General features: G+C 40.7%; 2 protein-coding genes across 2 annotated transcripts; one reads left to right on the top strand and one right to left on the bottom strand.

Moving 5' to 3' along the window:
- Window positions 1–782: 782 nt before the first annotated feature.
- On the bottom strand, window positions 783–3,675 carry duox2 (dual oxidase 2). The gene is made up of 7 exons (XM_008290779.1): window positions 3,529–3,675; window positions 3,246–3,303; window positions 3,010–3,144; window positions 2,577–2,784; window positions 2,243–2,457; window positions 1,948–2,138; window positions 783–794 (listed from the first exon to the last, which is right to left on the bottom strand). The coding sequence occupies exons 1-7, from the start codon at window positions 3,673–3,675 to the stop codon at window positions 783–785; spliced, it is 966 nt and encodes a 321-aa protein (XP_008289001.1).
- Window positions 3,676–4,760: 1,085 nt separating this feature from the next.
- On the top strand, window positions 4,761–18,863 carry duox (dual oxidase). Its single transcript, XM_008290768.1, has 33 exons — window positions 4,761–4,827; window positions 4,918–5,001; window positions 5,126–5,290; window positions 7,129–7,316; window positions 7,485–7,686; window positions 8,940–9,106; window positions 9,548–9,611; window positions 9,966–10,062; window positions 10,207–10,297; window positions 11,030–11,132; window positions 11,232–11,404; window positions 11,513–11,688; window positions 11,829–11,947; window positions 12,033–12,170; window positions 12,261–12,374; window positions 12,768–12,970; window positions 13,277–13,462; window positions 13,716–13,941; window positions 14,484–14,577; window positions 14,668–14,843; window positions 14,936–15,005; window positions 15,159–15,200; window positions 15,734–15,912; window positions 16,031–16,261; window positions 16,376–16,475; window positions 16,556–16,605; window positions 16,704–16,831; window positions 16,916–17,069; window positions 17,174–17,406; window positions 17,499–17,657; window positions 17,736–17,891; window positions 18,502–18,630; window positions 18,741–18,863. The coding sequence occupies exons 1-33, from the start codon at window positions 4,761–4,763 to the stop codon at window positions 18,861–18,863; spliced, it is 4,587 nt and encodes a 1,528-aa protein (XP_008288990.1).
- Window positions 18,864–19,110: the final 247 nt, after the last annotated feature.

Here is a 19,110-nt window from a genome sequence, read left to right as displayed (position 1 = left end):
AGGGATTCATTCTCAATCGGACATGATAATGTATTACGGTAAGTATTAAAAGAAGATAATAATATGCTGTACAAAGGCACTAAACTCTGTGTATTATGGTGACGCTGAAGGCCAAAGACACACCTACTATTCAAAGACATACAGTATGGATGATCATTACCTTTACCAGAGCTTACAAGAATGTATCGAAATATACATTACTGGATGAATGTAATGTTAAAACACACTAAAAATACAACTTCACTGCTCAACACTTGTTTGTTTGTATTTTTTTATTAAGGTGTAATGGCAAAAAAAAAAGGTGCTTATAAGACATAAAATACATTTGGCTGGATTAGAAGATAATCACTTATCTGGGCAGTTTCGTGTTCTCGCGTTTTCACATTTATTTGGATTTCAGAAGTTGTGACACTGCTCAGAAACTGTACACATATTACAAGTTGTTGGTGCCACAACAATCCGCATGCGATGCAAGATACCCTGATGAGGCTATCCATCATAAATATAATCAATACTAAACTATTCCATCTCATTCCTATCATCCATAGTGATCGGTGTATATACACACTGTGTGGATCCCATACAGTTTTGTATTATATTTACAACTACTGCAACACAACAATGTACTTTACAAATACAATTATTTACAGATAACTCAGGTGTAACACTTACTTAGATAATTAAAACAGGTGTGAAATTAGACACTCAATTTGCAACACATTCAGCACAAACATCTTCAAGTATTAGTTGGTAAACCTCCCTGATGGAAAACCTGGACAGCATCATATATGGTCCTGAAACACAGAAACAAAATGATCACAGTCAGTGTGTAGCAAGGTAACCTCTTAGTTATTATTGGACATACAAGTGCAGCACTTATAATTTAAAATATACAGTATATGCTGTGGTGACCATTATAGCTGTAATAGTACATTTATTTGAATCTGCCAAACTCTGTTAAGCCTCTGAATTCCAGCTGGTTGCTGCAGTCACAGTTTTACTTATGGGGCTTTTATTTTTTTGGGCTGCAATATAAAGTGCTCTATGGAAACAGCACAACTATGGCTAGAAGTAGAAAGAACTCAAAAATATCTTCTTAGCTGTATGGCACAGTTACAATGACATAAATCGTTAAAAAAAAGAAAAAAAGAAACAAAAGTTGAATGTCTGTTTTTTTCAACAATAAAATTAATAACATGGGAATCAACATTTACAATATTTTTTCAAAGTGCCCACAGGTGTTACCAATACTGGGAAAGAATGGCAACTCTATATTTTACTACCTTACAACTTTTTTTTGTTTTTTTCTGTACTCGTCTTCTATCTGCTCTGTGCACACACAGCCTGCAGTTCAGCCCAGTTCACTTAAAAAGTCCCAGAATTTTCCCCATGTGTCTGTTGGTCACAGCTGAGTTATTGAGGACTTTTAAGTTGTGTTTAAGAGTGCAGAATGTTTTGTTTTTCACAGAATCTGGTTAGTAAAAATGGTTTATTTGGGGGACTTTTGTTGTTGTTGAAAAAATTTGGTAAAATTAGGTGATATTGATGAAATAGAATCATTTTTGTATTAGATTTTGCATCGTTTTCTAACTGAACCACATGACACAGTTGAATAACTGAAGAATCTGAAAGTTGAGAATTTTCCGATTGTTTCTGTTTTTAGGGTTACTGGCTGTGATAACTGGTATAATTCTGGCAATTATTTAATGATAATGTGCCTTTAAAGCTGCAGGTAGGGTCAGAAGGTTACTACTGCATTGGTCAAATGAGTGCTTATTTTGCAGCAAAAAAAAAGTATATCCAAGTTCAGTTCCAACAAGTTGGTAAAAGGACAATGAAAATTGCAAAGCTGCTGCTTGTAAATGAGTAAGTGATCAAGAAAAAAGTTACTTTCATGATTGCTAATGTATCAGAAAGAGTATTACCCACTTAATGCAATCAACTTACCGCTGTAATCTTTGTTGTCAACGGTGAAATTGTTACTCCATCGATGAAAACAGAATTCATGTAGCCCTCTCCATAAGAAACATCATCATCGTCATAGCTGTCCACTCCAACACTGAAAGCCTCTTTTATCTTCTCTGGTACCAGACAGTTAAACATCACCACTAGAATCCCAATGATGGTACACAGCACACCTGGAAATCATCTCAGTTAGTAAAATCGCTAGTCTCCGCTATCCTTTGGTTGCCAGTTTTAAGTACAAAACATATGAAATAAATGTGCAACAATATTTATTTACCTGTAGCCAGAGCCAGCCAGAATGAATGGCTGTATTCTGTTTCAAAGGAGGCAGTTCCTATAGAGAAAACACACTGAGGCACATTCATGATGGTGGAGAATGAGGCCATGGAGAAGAAGATGAAGGCAGCGGTGGCTATCATCATGTAGCCCGCATACAGAATGACCGGCATGGAGAAGAGGATGTTGGCCAGCATCCAGCAGCAAAACGCTGTCCTGTGGAACAAATAATGTGCAGCAGCTTTAATTACTGCTATTTCATAAGCATCTACTCAAACTGACTGTGCATTATTTCAAAAAATGTAATTAAGAGGGTGTCTTTTTAATATAATCACCAGAGAGTTGCAGAAGCGTATCGTCCAGAGTATCTGTACTGAAAGATGAGACCACATGGGCTGGTCAGGGTGAATTTCTCAGCGATGTAGAGGATGGGGTTGGGTAGACCTCTCTCCAGGGCGTCCTCATACTCTTCCTTCATAGTGCCATGCCAGCTGAACACCTCATTGTAGTTAATGGTCTCGTTGAACTGTACGACAGGATTCCCTGAGAGAGAGAGAATCAATCACAGATACATCTAAAATCCATATGCAAGACAGATAAAAATGTTAACCCACGAGATGGAGTGGTAGTTTGACTTTTTAGGACAGAAAATTTCACTAGACTTGACAGTGAACACCAAAGATCTAAGTCGTTCAAAACATTAAAGCTGCCAGATTATGTCTGTTTTGTGCGCTAGACCTCCACAAAACAGCTGCAACAGTGACTCACCTTTCAAGGTAACGTTGATGCCGTACAGCCCGACGTGCAAGCCGATGTCAGCGTTAATCACCGCGTTGCTGAAAGACTTGTAGGTGGCGTTTGTGGTCACGCTGGCCTCAGCCCAGTCGCTGGTAAAGTTGAGCGCTGCAGAAAAATGACATAAGAGGTAAACAGTGATGGCAGGAAAAGAAAGAAATCTGTTGTTTATTATGCAACAATGATTCAACAAAGAATACAAAACTCACCCACTATCACCGCACCTATGAACAAACTGATAATGATTCTGAACATCCAGAACAGACGCTGATAGGAAGAGAAACAACACAATCAAACATGATTTCAGGTGCACTGATTGAAAAAAAAAAAAAAAAAAAGGCAAGGAGAGTCAAGTTAAAGCATTACAATAAAATGCTGTTATTACTTTTCACTTTCAATAACCATCCGAACAAACACACAGGGAGAGAAAAACTCTGAGGTTTTGTGACATGTCTGCAGTGAGTAATATGTTATCTAACGGACTGCACTCACCGACTTCCCTCGTATCCCTGGCAGAATGAGAAGGAGACTGACTGCTAGTACAAGGAAAACCAGAATAATGGTGAGCAAGCGGCCACTGAAGATGAAGGCAGTTCTTTGTAGAGGGTAGAATGGGTAAATGTCATCGTAGAAAGTCATCTTAGCGTCTGATCTTACGGACACAGCTGAGACTAGACAGTGTAACAGAGAAGACAGTGTTAGCCGTGGGCTTCTCGGGTTCCTCCAGATGCAGAGATAGCAGCTCCTGTTGCCTACAACTGATAAGGGATGTTTCATTACTACCACCACGTAACATGGCAGAAGATTAAGCAAAAGCATGTCTAACTTTAGCAACAGCACCTAACTCTGCTTGGGTGTTTTTTTGCAGCAAACAAAGAAATGCATCTGTATAATGCGTGAAGACGTGCAATCCTATACATCCACGTGACCGCTTCAGTCACTATAATGTAAATCAGAGCTCCTGACTTGGCTCTATCCTGACTTGAAAGCTCTCTTTTAAACCTAAACGAGAAGTTTTCAATAAAACCAATCAAAGAAAGTAACAAAAAAAAAAAAGACAATTTAAAAGATCTGATTTACCTGAAAGTTGAAACACGAGGACTGCAGAAGAAGAGGAGCCTGAAGTGTGAATGTTGAGGGAACATACACTTCTTTTATACCAGCGGCCCCCTTTGTGTCACCGAGGAGGAGGATGATGCATTAACTGGAATGCTGTGGAAAAGAGGTGTGATCCAGAGATGGTGGCCATTCCCATTTGGGAAACACAGGTCACATACGGTTTGTGATAAGCTGTGCAACACATCCTGGCTTTAGTCTTGTGGCATTCTTCACCTGCACTTGTGCTCCTGCACTGCTTCTGCACATTTCAGCCTCTGCAGTGGGTGAGACTCAGCTATTTCCTCTCTTTTTAAATGTAATTTAAGATATTCAGGAAACATGGCATTGTTTTTGGCAGTTTTAGGTTTTCCAGCAAGACCAAAAGGAACATTTTGACAAGGTTTTGAAAAGTTTTGCTATTTATTCAAATAGGAAAAGTGGATTATCTGTGGAGTTAGACTGCTAGGCTTTTGTTTCCTATCTCTGCTAAAGCAACAAAGTATATAACGTGGAAATATAATAGGAATATAATAGTAAATGTAAGTTACCTTCACCTCGGCTTCGTTTTCAGGAGTCCTTCTCTCCTCTTGGCTGAAGACTGAGCTGAGGAGCATCTCCTCGCATCAATGGATTTGCGTAAATGGCAGTGGAGTGTGTGTGCAGTGGTTGGCTTGGTGCTCAGTGTCAGTGAACGTAAGTACACAGCAGCTGTGCTTCATTTTCACTCTCTTAGAAAAACCCAGTGAGAGCCGCTTCAGTTTCAGCTCCACGTGTATTTTACAGACTGTCAGTGTGAAGTCAGCTGGGAGGTCCCGCGCTTTGACGGCTGGTACAACAGTTTGGGGAACCCTAAACGGGGAGCTGTCGGTGAGTTTCAGCGGCTTTAACACCGTCGTTCTGTCCGTCTGACATCAACACACCTGCTCACTGTGTGTGTGTGTGTGTGTGTGTGTGTGTGTGTGTGTGTGCTCGTGTGTCCGCGCACGCACAGGTACTCATCTCGTGCGCCTCGTGCCCGCGCGCTACTGGGACGGAGTCTACCAGCCGCTGCACGAGCCGCTGCTGCCGAACCCGCGCAGACTGAGCGCGCGCTTGAGCGGAGGCCCCTCCGGCCAGCCGTCAACCCGGAACCAGACCGTCCTGTCCCTGTTCTTTGGTAAATATAAACCGAATTACGTATTATTGAGGGTTTGTCATCCTAAACTGACCAAGTGACCAAAACTGGGATAGTGACGGTTCCAGCTGGAGTTTAAAGGGGCCAACATGGCGCACTGATATAGTCCAACCCACAGGGTGAACCAGGCTGAGACGTCTCCCTCAACAACGTCTGTTCTCTTTTAAAATGTATATTTTCAAATATCAATATAATATTGACACGATAAGTATGCTTAAGTTGATTTAAAGTGATTTAGAGGGTTAATAAATCACACTAGACTCCAGCTTTGAATCTTTAAAAGGGGCATCTTGCCAGGGTTGAGGCAGAATTTGGGGAAAATCTGATCTTTTAGCAATACAACTTACTTCTGCATAAGATAAACTATATCTCAAAGTTTAATGTTGCTCTGACTTTAAATGCAACATTAATGTTAGATGCTAAAAAATATGTTAGATCTCTTTTGGTAATAGGTTTGATTATTGCCAGTTAATTTACAATTAAGGGGCCCTGCTACAAAAGGTCTAACTTTACTTTATTATCTTTGATGATAATATTTATTACAAAATAATTTCAAATCAGCTGGGATGTTTAGCCAACAGTAGCAAAGAATTCAAGCTAGCTTGCTAGTGCAACAACAACGTTGTTAGCTAAAGCTAAAGTCAGCTAGTTAGCCTTTCAGAAAGATAATAATCCGTTTTTTAATGCTGATTAGCTTTTATGTTCCTATACTAGATGAGAGTGTATGTAATTTATCAGAAACCTAACATTAGTAAGGCTGGAGTTTTATAAATCCTAGATGTCCATGGGGGGCTCCTTACCCCATGTCAGTGGGTATGAAGCCTTCCCTCCAAAAAGCTACGCTAACATTTTCACATATTACAGGAAATGTTTTTGTCATATTTTAAACTAATGTATAGTCATTCACATGACTCTTCTGTCAACAATAAAGAAACGTTTCTATATTCTTATAAAAAAAACCAGAGAGGCTTATTTTGTTGTGTGGGGGTGTCCCGTTTGACCCTGTGATAGACGTGCAGGTGCTACACAGGTGTAAACTTTTAAGGTAATTAATTGAGAAGACATTAAAAATGCACTAATACCTTTACTGATACTTATCAGCTGGATTACGTTTAAAATTAAGTTTTTCAACCTTGACTGGTACAAATAATATGCCAAGATACTAGCTATTTTGATTTCTTGCGTGTCTTGGTTGTCTTCGTACTTCCATCTGACCACCTGTTCAAAAAACCCATTAAGAATACATTAATTACTACCAAGATAGGAAAATCAGATTAAAACAACATTGAAAAGCATTGAATCTATGCCGATGACAGTCATTAGAACCAAACTGAAAGCGCTCGTTATGATTAATGTTGAATGGATGTCAGATTTTAACCCTTAAGTGACACTGAGTCAATATTGATTCAGCCATCATCTAAAAAGTCAGTCAGAACTACATTTTGACGGAATAAATATTATGATGCTGGTGAAATTATTCAACCACAATTATGTAAAAGACAGTCAATATCAAAATGTTAGAATTAAAATATTAAAAGTATTTAAGCATTTGGTGCTTCATTTATAATTTATGAGACGCCTCTCGCTCCAGAAATGGCCCCACCCAGTAACTAAATACATGTAATGAAATGATGAATATATTTAATGACCCTTTTACAGGTTTTAAACTATTTAAAGGTTGAGTCACCATTGATTTTTAACCTTTACCCAAAATCAGCCACTGTGACTGTTAATCAATGTTGAGTTAAGAACTTTTGCTATCTCGGTAGTATAGTATGTAATAGCTTTTCAAAGTTATTAATTATGCTCAAACTTTACAGGTTATCATGTCACATTTGAAATTTTTGACTCAAGAACTCCTGGTTGCCCACCTGAGTTTATGAACATCCCAGTCCCAAAAGGTGACCCCATCTTTGACCCCACTGCGACTGGAGAGGTCCTGCTGCCCTTCCAGAGAGGACCATGGGACAAAGAGTCCGGACAGAGTCCCAGTAACCCTCGCACACAGGTTGTTGATTCTTATCCATATTAAATTAATGTTGCAGCTACCTTTGCAGCCTTTAAAACAACCAGTACTTGTGAGCTCTGCAAGTTAAGAGCAGGTCAGGCAGTTCTGAAGGCCAGTACATTGTGTTAAGCATCGTTTATTTGAAGTCAAACTACACGTCACATGCAGGTCAACCTGGTGACTTCATGGATAGACGGCAGCTCCATCTATGGCCCTTCCACTTCCTGGTCCGACGCCCTGAGAAGCTTCTCTGGAGGGCTCTTGACTTCAGGCTCTGAGTGGAACATGCCAACTCAGGGAGGAGGAAGCAATCTCATGTGGAGCGCTGCTGATCCCTCTACGGGAGAACACGGACCCCAAGGCCTTTATGGTGAGACATTTTACACTTTAAAACGGAGTTCCCACCAGCATCAAACACTGTTGACAAAGAATTCATTTTATTGTCAACTGCAAGTTTACCTCATCGGAGGCATTTTATAAACATGTCAGGGGAGCTGTTAGTCAGGGTTAGAAAGGAAGAAAAGCAATAAACTGACTGAAATGATGTTCACTTAAGGGACACTTCACTCAAAAACTCCAAAATACATTTCTCTTTAAATGTAGAGCAGGATGTCCACCCAAACAGCCAGGTGTGACTGAAGAAATATTGCTTGGATCTCATCCAACACAGCTGAGCTCAGTGACATTTAATGTATCGCCCCAAAGCCCACACACTCAGCAGTGATGTAGAATGACACTCAATCATTCACAGCAACATCTCCTCTTCTTAAAATTGTAATTTTCTGCAAAAGGAGGCCATTTTATTGAAAAACTGTTGTTCCTTTTGAGTTCTTCATACCTATTTTTTAGCATCACAAACTCCTTGTGATTGCACATGATACATGTTACAAAACCTTGATGAACTGTACTGTGTTATTAGTGAACTGAATCTTAAGACTGTCTGAAATCTGTTTTGTGTTTTTGCACCGTATGTTGCAACACCCACCCAATCAATACTGCAAGCTCCTGATAACAAACAACAAAGATTTCTTGCAAATATTGTTTCACCGAGGTCGGCCTCAATCAGTGTTGCAGTCTGTGAGGCTGAGTCAAGAGAGACCCAGCCTGACGTGGGCTATGACTCTTTAATTATTGTGTAAATGGTCTGTCACACTGACCGCAGTAAATCCCCTTCTCTATAGCAGCGAAGATGCCACACAGGTGTCATGAAACCAGTGTTTTGTTCCTTGTGTTGTTGAAGGTGTGTAGTTATTATCTGGGGCGGAGACGGTGGATATTCTCCCGTTGTCACCTCTCTGGTGTCACAACCTTAAAGACAAACAGCCAGATTATCATTCCATTAGTGGTCACAGATTCATCTATTAACCTGATAGGATTCTGACACAATACAGAGGAAGGACAGAGTATTTTTCAATTATTGGTTGTTTGGTTTTTTTTCAATTATTGATTGTAAAAAATGTTGAATGTGCAGCCTATTTCTGTATTCGATGTTTAGGCATTATATTGATTACAGTGACCTGGATGTGTGAGAATCTACACAAGACTTATCATTTCTGTAGTGATGTTACTCACACAATGAAATCGCTGAATTTCCTACATTTTGTGTCATCTCCTGTTTTTTAGAGTTGGGAAATGCCTGGGCCAATGAGAACATGTTCACAGTAGCAGAGGGGATTATCTGGTTTCGCTACCACAATTATGTCGCCTCCAAACTGCACGAGGAACACCCAGATTGGTCAGACGAGAGCCTGTTTCAAAACGCCAGGAAGACTGTTGTGGCCACATTCCAGGTAGAGGGAAAAGTCTTCATGTAATCCTCTCGCTACACAGATGCTGATTTAATTTGCACTCTGGAAAGAAGGAGGTTGCATCAACGCCAGGTGGTCGTTAAAGGCGAACGCGTCATCTCTCATTAGTGTGATTAGCACAGTCCCGTCCTCCTCAAGCTGTGTTGTGCAGCTATGCACAGATATACATATATATATATTTTTTACTTCTATTAAAAGTAATTTGTAAAATATTCACAAACAAGGTACATATTTAGTCATATTAAATTTAAAACTATGATCATAAAATATGATGTTATATAACCTATGTAGAAATGACTCCCCCCAAAAAATGTATTATCACATAAGCCCATGGTGTTATATTCATTTCTGACAGTTGTAGTTTAGGTGTAAATTAAAAAATCTGCACTGACTTTTTTCCCTCCCTCCCACGGTTTCACACAGAATATTGCTCTCTATGAATGGCTGCCCGGATACCTCGGAGACAAAAAGCTTCCTCCTTATCCAGGTAAGACTCAGCCGGAGCGCGTGTGCGTACAAGTGGACAGGAAATGTAATGCACCAGTGACCACAGGCCACGGTGAGGTGAGCTATCGGTGCTGGTGTTCGGCAAAACATGTGCTCCGTCAGCAAAGCATCACTCTGAGTCTCTTTCTTCTGCTGAATAAGCACCCACGGATGAAGAAAGTTAAAGGACAATGGTCAGATGATCCCATCACCTCAACCACTTTTCATTTTTGTATCTATGCTGCGTTCGTTGGCTCACTGTGACTGTTTGCAGGAGGTTTGCATGCACAAGGATTGTTTCTAACTCTGTTTTTGTCAGTTGTTTTGCATTATGCTCTGATTTACTTCTATACAGGTTACCAGAAGTTTGTCGATCCAGGGACCTCGCCTGAGTTTGAGGTTGCTGCAATAAGATTTGGTATCACTATGGCCCCACCTGGTGTTTACATGAGGTAATGATTCATTTTTCTTCAGGCCCATTGTGAATAATACAAGCTCACTTTGTCCTGCTATTAACAGTGACAGACACAATCTAAAACCCAGGATGTGGATTCTGAAGTACCGTTTCATTGGCTTGACGCTTCTTTTTCCTACAGAAACAGAACATGCCATTTTCGAAATATCACCAACCTCGATGGGAGCACATCACCAGCAATGCGCCTTTGTAACAATTTTTGGAAGCGGCAGGTATATTTTAATTGCTATATTGATAGATTTAATTATTACTACAGGGGCGTATTTAACCGTAACATGACAGGTGTAAATAAGACTGCATAACCAAATTCTAACACTAATATTTGCTTCTACACCACACACTCAACCCACTTATTTTTATTTTCTTTGTTGTAAGTAGTAGTTAAAGATCTTTCAAAAATGAGAGCAGGCTGTGGAGTCACTTTCAGTACAGTTGTTTATGTGCAGAGGGAGAACAACAGGGAAAACTTTTGCAGAGTTTGATTTAGAAACAGGCACATAAACCATTTATTTGTGAGTGCAAATTTGTGAGCCATTGTTTTAATTACAAATCACTTTACATGCAGTCACAGTATTTCTGTTTACATGCCATTTCAGGCCTAAGTCTCAGTGCTGCTGTTTGATAAATGCACAGTCAACATACAGGAAATGTTTATTCTCTATTCTAGTTGGTAAGTGCCTAAGAAAGAGCTGACCTTTATCTATTTCCAGCTGAATACAGATACTTTAAAGGTTCTTTAAGGATACAGTGAGAAAATATTTGGGGTGAGGAATAATGATGGAGGATGGAAATATAACAATCTGTATATTATGTAGTTATTCAGTGGTTGTTTGTGGAGGGGAAAGTATGTAGCATGAACTGATGCCTCAGCATTTATAGCCTGAACTAATTTGCATTTCCTGTCACTAGATGCGGCTCAATGTTAAATACATTTTTCATTCCAGAGCGTCAATGTGAAGACAGGCCAGGATGTAGACGACCTCCTCATGGGCATGGCTTCCCAGATTGCAGAGAGAGAAGACAATGTTGTTGTGGAGGATCTGAGAGGTTTTCACCACAATCTCTATCACTTTGTTTATCATTCAGGAGCAATATATGCAGTGTAAAGTAATACTGACTGCTTTGATCTGATTGATTCTTTGACAGACTACATGTACGGACCCCTAAGGTTCACCCGGTCAGATTTGGTGGCAATGACCATCCAGAGAGGCAGAGACTTTGGTCTGCGAAGTTACACTGAGATCAGAAGCGCTTTGAATCTGCCTCCTGTAAAGACGTTTGGAGATATAAATCCTGAGCTCAACAGCACCAACCCACAGGTAGAAGCTGGAGTCTCCCAAATTAGCGTCTTTAAACAAAGATCGAACAATCCCTAAAAAAAGTTCAACAGCAATCCTGTGAATTAAACTTTGTCTTGTGTACCACAGTTACTCCAAGATGTTGCAGAAATGTATAACGGAGACATCTCAAAACTGGAGCTCTTCCCAGGGGGCCTGCTGGAGTCTCTTGATGGTCCAGGTCCAGTTTTCTCTGCTGTTATCCTGGACCAGTTTGAACGCATTCGAAACGGAGACCGCTTCTGGTTTGAGAACAAACAGAATGGGTAATCTCAAGGTCTTTTAACATACAGTAGAAATAGACGCAATGCAATCCTTAGAGCCTTTACTGTTTGTGATCATTTATTTATATAGATTGAGTCAGTCATCTCCCCACACTGTGTTCTGACTTTCGGATCATTTCCAGTTTGTTTACAGATGAGGAGATCCAGACGATCCTCAACATAACCTATCATGACATCCTTATTGCAGTCACAAGTGCCGAGGCTGCTGATGTACAAGATAAAGTGTTCTTCTGGGTGGATGGTAAAAATAAAATGCAGTGGAGGATGTTTTTCAGTTTACAAAAAAATCCTCTTTGAAATGCAAAGTCTCTCCCTGTTGTCCTCAGGTGACCCCTGTCCTCAGCCCACACAGCTGAATGCATCAATGCTCTATCCCTGCACTAATGCCACAAAACTTAATTACTTTGATGGGAGCAAAGCTGGCTTTGGGATATTTATCATTGCTCTGTTCTTCTTTCCTGTTGGTCAGTATTACACTCACACTGTTTTTGCACATCATTAATACTGATGTCACTCAACAGCATTTTCAGTGTGAAACATTTTGCTTTTCACAGTGAGTTTTCTCGCGGCCTGTGTGGTGGCGTATCTTCGGAAGTACAGGTACAGAAAGTTCCAGAGAAGAAGAAAAGCTGGTGGCAGAACAGAGGAGCCAGCTGTGACGATCACTGGTATGAAATCTGTGGGATTAAACAGGAAACCCAGTGTCAATACAAACATAGCATCTGCTTTTATTGGTGACTCTATGTTGGTTTTCAACAAACATCAGCAGAATGTCAGCAGCTTAGAAACACAACTGTAAATCTGAACTGATTACATGAATTTAATTGTTGACATAGCTTCAATATATGCAGCTATTTTATCTGTAAAAGTCAGATTATAGTTGATAGACTGTAAACATACTGTAAATACTAGAAAAGCTGGTCACAGTTATGATACTTGATTAACCAAAATCGCGCTGCTGTTTTTTTTAGGGTGCCCATACTTCTTGTTGTTTTACACATGTCCTTATCATTCTCCTGGATCCATCATATGCCTCTTCTCATTCTGTTTTTGCTCTCCAGCATACGAGTGGCAGGGCCATAAAAAACCGCTGCACCCTGTCAGCGTGGAGGTCGATGAGAAGAGAAGGCTGCAGGTCTTTGACAGATCTGGATCTGCTCACCGCTTCCTCAATCTGGGCAACCAGGATTACCTAGACGTCCTTGTCTCCAGTGACCGTCAGCATAAAGCTCTGCTGCTCAAAGTACCAAAAGAGTACGACCTGGTGAGTATCAGAGGTTGGGACTGAATGGTTTGGACAACCAGATTTGTTAACTGAAAGTGAAGCTGCAATCTGATTCAAGTTGCAAGAAAAATGTTTAAAAAGTGAAAGCACAAGCAGACAAATTTTGTGTTCACTTTTAGGCTTGTTTGCAGTTTATGCACATCCAGATTTCTCACTCAGATTTCACACCTCATCCAGTCGTTGATGCAAGCATGATTCTGCAGACATACCTGATATCCATCACTTTTATCTCCCTGCAGTCCTGTTTGTCTTTTTCCTCCTGATGCTCTCTGTTTGCGCATCCAGGTGCTTTTTTTTGATGAAGAGAGCAAACGTACAGAATTTGTCAAGCACCTGCACTCAGAGCTGACAGACATCAGCCAGGAGATTAGAGTGAAGGAGATGAGAGAGAAGGAACTGCTGAAGGAGGCTTTAACCAGAGACCAGAGGGCTCAGATTGTGGAAACTTTCATTCGACATGCTTTCTCTAAGGTACAGTCAGCCTCTGGATGTTTACCTCATCATCTGCACTGTTAGAGCAGCAGCTGCTTCATGCTCAGCCACAAAATGTCGTCAGTTCTTGTTGGAGGTCACACTAGGTCTGACCTCAAGCCAAAAGAACTAATTGTTGGTCTTGATGGTGAGCTCATTGGTGATGATATCCTCTGCTGACGTTCATGATATTAGTAACAACGCTATGGTGACATATAATAACACTGTCCCTCACTATCCCTCTGGAGCACAGGTCTTGGAAATAGAGAAGTGTGACGCCGGAGACATGAGTGGCATTTCCCGCAAGAAAGCCAGAGAGGTTCTCCAGTGTGAGCTGACAGCATCAGAGTTTGCTGACGCACTGGGCATCAAGCCAGACTCCTTATTTGTGGACTCCATGTTCACATTAGCTGACAAAGATGGAAACGGTTACCTCTCCTTTCAAGAGTTTCTTGATGTGATAGTTATCTTTATGAAAGGTAAAAATAATGACTCTAAAATATTGTTCCTGTTTGGTCCCAAGTTGTGTTGTCATTTTGCCACAACATCTAAAAATACTAAGATATTTTAGATCATTTTAATGCAAGTGTTGAATACTTTAATTCCTTTTTATATAACTTAACAGAAGTTAAAAATATATATATATATATATATATATATTTATATATGAAGAGGTTTTTTTTGTTAGCTGAGAATTTCTGCACCAATCTTCCCATTTTCTGTGAAACATTTTGAACAAATCCAGGTTTCCAGGATTTATGACAAAATACTAAAGCCTCTAAAACAACATTTAGACATCATGTGAAATTTCTTGACAACAACAGACATATTCAGTTTCATCTGGGCTACTATTACTCAAGATGCCAAACTGTACATGGACAGAACTTCACTAAGCACACCATCAGAATTTAAAAAAAAAAAGTAGATAAATGAAGAAAAGAGAATTCATTTTGTTGCATGTTTAATAGGCGATGAGAGCAATAAAATCCATGCAAATGTCGGGTTGTTTTTTTGTGTCCAGGGTCTCCAGAGGAAAAATCCAAACTGATGTTCTCGATGAATGACATAGGTGGAACTGGTTTCTTGTCAAAGGAAGAATTTGCCAGGATGCTCAGGTTTAATCGATATTTCTGTTTGTACATGACTGCACCAAGTTCTTTCCTGTCCATCTGTTGGGTCATCTTCACCTTTTTGATGAATTGCAGGTCTTTTCTTGAAATCTCCAACGGCGCACTGTCAAAGAGCCAGGCAGAGGACGGCATCAAGGCCATGATGCAGGCCGCAGGCTTTGATGACAAGGAGAAAATCTCATGGGAGGACTTTCACTTCCTCTTACGGGATCAAGAGAAGGAGCTGCAGTTTGCTCAACTCAATGTCAAAGGTTGGAGAAAGTTTTGTTTTAAGAGGATCTTTTTTTATATCCTCATGTCTCTGACCTTGTCTGATGTATTGGTTTGTCCGCTGTGTGCACAGGGATGGAGAAACAGGGGAAGAAGCGGCTGAGTCGAGACCAGAGAGTGTCCTTCATCTGTCCTGGAAACAGGTTAGAAAACAGGACAGGACACACAAGCTGTTAACTCTTTCAGATCCCAAATGTTGCTCAGTACAATAGAAAATAATCTAGTATTTCTTCAAATTTGTGCAACCCTCGTCACCCTTGTTTCTGTGCTTACAATCTATCAACTTTTGTTTGCAGCAGCAGTAAGACAGATGGATCGGAGATACGCAGACGGAAAATGTAAGCTTGTGGGGTTTTTTTTTTCTGTTCTTGTAAATAACTTTCTGAAGGAAGAATGAGGGGTATGAGGAAAGATAAAATGCCAGACAACTTAAAAAATCCACCCATACTGGTGACACTTCCCATCTAATTGTTGCAGAAGTGTGTAAATGTTAAACCTTTAACAATTAATGAAATGCCCCATGCATTTAAAGTTTTTTTCTGTGGAAAAAATCTCTTTCTATGTTAAAATGGCTTAAACGCAACTCTACACTGATGACTTCCCTGTGAAATATACACAACAATAAATACCTTTGTTGTCATTTACTGCTCATCGTCACAGTTTAAAGATTTACCTTAGAATGTGCCTTTTGTGAGTATTTTGAATATTTTTTGTTTAAACAGCCATGCTTGTGTTCAACCCACTTTTTCCATTCACATTAGGGAGTTACAGTGTCACACTCTACTTCCTTTTGTTTGTGTGACCTGAAAACAAGTTCAATACGATGCAGAATATTAACTAAATAAAGTCCAATGGATTTGAATATTTTCAGGATAAGTGTCAAGACTCCAAATGTCTATGTGAAGGCCAAGCGTGAGCAGTACATCAGGAACCCAGTCCAGCAGAAAGTCCAGCAGTTCAAACGTTTCATAGAGAATTATCGCCGTCACATTGTGTGCTTCCTTGTTGTGTACGGCATCGTGGCTGGTGTGACACTCGACAGATGTTACTGTGAGTGGAAAACCTTTTTCTTCTACTTCCTTACTGTGTCTTGTTGAGTGGTTAAAATTCTTCAGTCACCTCAAACATCGTCCTTGTTTGTTCTGATCCGGTTAAACACTGTGTGCAGATTACGGATTGCAGTCTGAAGCTTCAGGCGTCCCAGAGACGACAGCGGTGGGCATCATCGTGTCCCGCGGCTCGGCGGCTGCCATCTCCTTTCTGTTTCCTTACATGCTTCTCACCGTGTGCCGCAACCTCATCACGCTGCTCCGAGAGACCTTCCTCAACCGATACATCCCCTTTGATGCTGCCATCGACTTCCATCGCTTCATGGCCATGACTGCCATCATCCTAGCAGGTTGGTGTGAAGTATTTCAGGAATGATAGAAGGTGATAATGAGAGGGATGTGAGATTAATGTCTTAGCTTTGTTATGTGTCATATACTCACTGGTGTTTGTCTTCTCACTGCAGTTGTTCATACTTTGGGCCACATTGTCAACCTCTACATCTTCTCCATCAGTGACCTCAGTATCCTGTCGTGTTTGTTCCCCAAAGTCTTTGCCAACAATGGGTAATGTTTGAAGTATCTGCCTGAGGTTAGCAGATATTATGGAGTTATCTTGTCTGATTTATCGTGTCTTTTCCTTTTAGGTCTGAACTTCCTCTCAAGTGGTACTTTTGGTTCTTTCAAACAGTTCCAGGTATAATATGAGCCTGATTTTACACCTTAAGCTGGACATGAAATGCTTCTTATATGATACAGATTTTTTTTTTTTCTTCTGCTTTTTCCTTTTCCTAGGAATGACTGGCGTCTTGCTTCTCTTTGTTTTTTCATTTATGTATGTTTTTGCTTCACACTATTTTCGTCGCATCAGCTTTCGTGCATTTTGGGTCACTCATTACCTCTACGTTGTTGTGTACATTCTAGTAAGTAGTTTTCTCACTTTTTAGTATATCAGACCTGAGGGAGGTTTAGAGTGGTGTGACGGCAGCTTTGTTTTCATCCAACAGACAGTTGTTCACGGCAGTTACGCTCTGTTCCAAGAGCCTCGTTTCTACATCTACCTAATCCCTCCTGCGCTGCTCTTCCTGCTGGACAAACTAATCAGCCTGAGCAAAAAGAAGGTGGAGATCCCTGTTGTCCGAGCTGAGCTGCTGCCTTCAGGTGAAACTTTTGGAAGATTAAATTTAACATGCCACTTGACTTTCCCATCATCTTCACTGAAATCATGTAACATATGTGTGCGTGTGAAATCATCCCACCTGCAGGTGTGACACATCTGGAGTTCAAACGACCACAGGGCTTCGTGTATCGCTCAGGCCAGTGGGTTCGCATAGCGTGTCTGATGTTGGGCACAGATGAATACCACTCATTCACGCTGACATCAGCTCCTCACGAAGAGACCCTGAGCCTGCACATCCGAGCCGTGGGGCCTTGGACCAGCCAGCTCAGAGAGCTCTACACTGAAGAAAGCCTGCTTGAGCTCGGAGCCTATCCAAAGGCAGGCCATTAAGTTATTCTGAATAGGTTTTATCTACTTCTCAATCCTTTATATTGTCATGACACTGATATTCATATTTCATTTCTCTCAAGCTGTACTTGGACGGCCCGTTTGGCGAGGGCCATCAGGAGTGGATTGATTATGAGGTGTCTGTTCTGGTGGGAGGAGGGATTGGAGTCACCCCTTTCGCTTCCATCCTCAAAGACCTGGTGTTCAAGTCCTCCATCAAGTCCAAGATTCAGTGTAAAAAAGTGCGTCTTAAAGTCGAACAACCTGTGCTATACTTTTGCCTTGAAATCCTCTTGCTAAAAGTTGTGTGTTGTTCGAAGGTGTATTTCATCTGGGTGACACGAACGCAGCGTCAGTTTGAGTGGGTGTCAGACATCATCAGGGAGGTGGAGGAAATGGACACCCACGAGCTGGTCTCTGTCCACACTTACATCACCCAGGTGGCGGAAAAGTTCGACCTCCGCACCACCATGCTGGTGAGAGCTGCAGTCACCATTTCAAAGCATCGCTTGCACTACACAATGGACTGAAGTGCTGCAAAATATTTATCAAACATTTCATCATAAGGTTCTGAAACAAAAGAATAGTTTGTGAAAATATGCTTCTTGGCTTTCTTGCTGAGCTTTAGATGATACTGATACCACATTCATATCTGGTCTGGCTCAGTCCAAAGGTAAAATCTGACTACCAGCTTCTCTAATGCTGAATTAATGAACACATTATGTCTTAGTTGTTAAATCCAAACAAAACACCCCCTTAGCTGATTTCCTGGTAACCTCACAGTGATGACTCCAAGAAATCACTCCCTCTGACTGACAGATCCTGCACGAATGCTCCTGTAAAACCACACCTTGTTCTTTTTTTCACAGGCCAAACAAATCCCACGTAACACATTACTGAGTTAGAGGATTTTACTACCTTTTGACAGAGCCAGTCCTCCAGCTTATCTTTACTGACACAGTAGTGCCATCCATCTTCTCTTCTCACGCCTGTCAAGAGAGCAAATAAGCTTATGTCACAAAATGTCAAATGCATTTGATGTTATGTAATAATTAAAGGTATTAATGAGTGCCTCACCTTTTCCAGTACGTGTGTGAGCGCCACTTTCAGAAGGTGTGGAACCGCAGTCTCTTCACTGGCCTGCGCTCCGTCACTCACTTTGGTCGTCCGCCATTCGTGTCCTTCTTCAGCTCGCTGCAGGAGGTTCACCCTGAGGTCTGTCCTTCATCCATCCTTGTCTGCTGTGTTTGTACTTTAATCAGAACACCAGCCTGGACAACATAAATGAAATATTCTTACTTCTAGTTGTGTTTTGTTTTCTGTAGGTGGGTAAAATGGGCGTGTTCAGCTGTGGACCACCTGGACTGACCAAGAACGTGGAGAAAGCCTGCCAGCAGATGAACAAGAGGGATCAAGCCCATTTCATACATCACTATGAGAACTTTTAACTCGTCCTAAGCTTTGGACCACAAGGTTACAGAAAGAACGACAAGCCACTTTTAATAAGCACTATTTTTTACAAGCACAATCATAGAGCCATTTCAGTAGATTTTAAATGAATTATTTTGAACTGATACTTGATTAAATGTGTTGTTCTCTAATCATCAACATCATTGTTGCATTAATTCCAATCAGTAATAGAAAATATTATCTGTTAATGTCGCTATAATACCAGGTTTTATTCATAACCTGTGT

The sequence above is a fragment of the Stegastes partitus genome, unplaced genomic scaffold (assembly GCF_000690725.1).
Source record: "Stegastes partitus isolate 25-593 unplaced genomic scaffold, Stegastes_partitus-1.0.2 Scaffold694, whole genome shotgun sequence".
In the NCBI taxonomy this organism is placed as follows: domain Eukaryota; kingdom Metazoa; phylum Chordata; class Actinopteri; family Pomacentridae; genus Stegastes; species Stegastes partitus.
The sequence above is the reverse complement of the archived record's forward strand: the minus strand, read 5'-3'. Positions and strand labels throughout refer to the sequence as shown.

Bases quoted from the DNA above. Each gene is read 5' to 3' on its own strand.
- duox (XM_008290768.1), top strand. From the start codon at position 4,761: ATGGATTTGCGTAAATGGCAGTGGAGTGTGTGTGCAGTGGTTGGCTTG. The intron at 12,971-13,276 runs GTGAGTATCAGA...TTGCGCATCCAG, and splicing joins TACCAAAAGAGTACGACCTG to GTGCTTTTTTTTGATGAAGA. The intron at 16,262-16,375 runs GTTGGTGTGAAG...TTCTCACTGCAG, and splicing joins GACTGCCATCATCCTAGCAG to TTGTTCATACTTTGGGCCAC.
- duox2 (XM_008290779.1), bottom strand. From the start codon at position 3,675: ATGACTTTCTACGATGACATTTACCCATTCTACCCTCTACAAAGAACT. The intron at 2,785-3,009 runs GTGAGTCACTGT...TCTCTCTCTCAG, and splicing joins CATCAACGTTACCTTGAAAG to GGAATCCTGTCGTACAGTTC. The intron at 2,458-2,576 runs GTGATTATATTA...TTTGTTCCACAG, and splicing joins TACGCTTCTGCAACTCTCTG to GACAGCGTTTTGCTGCTGGA.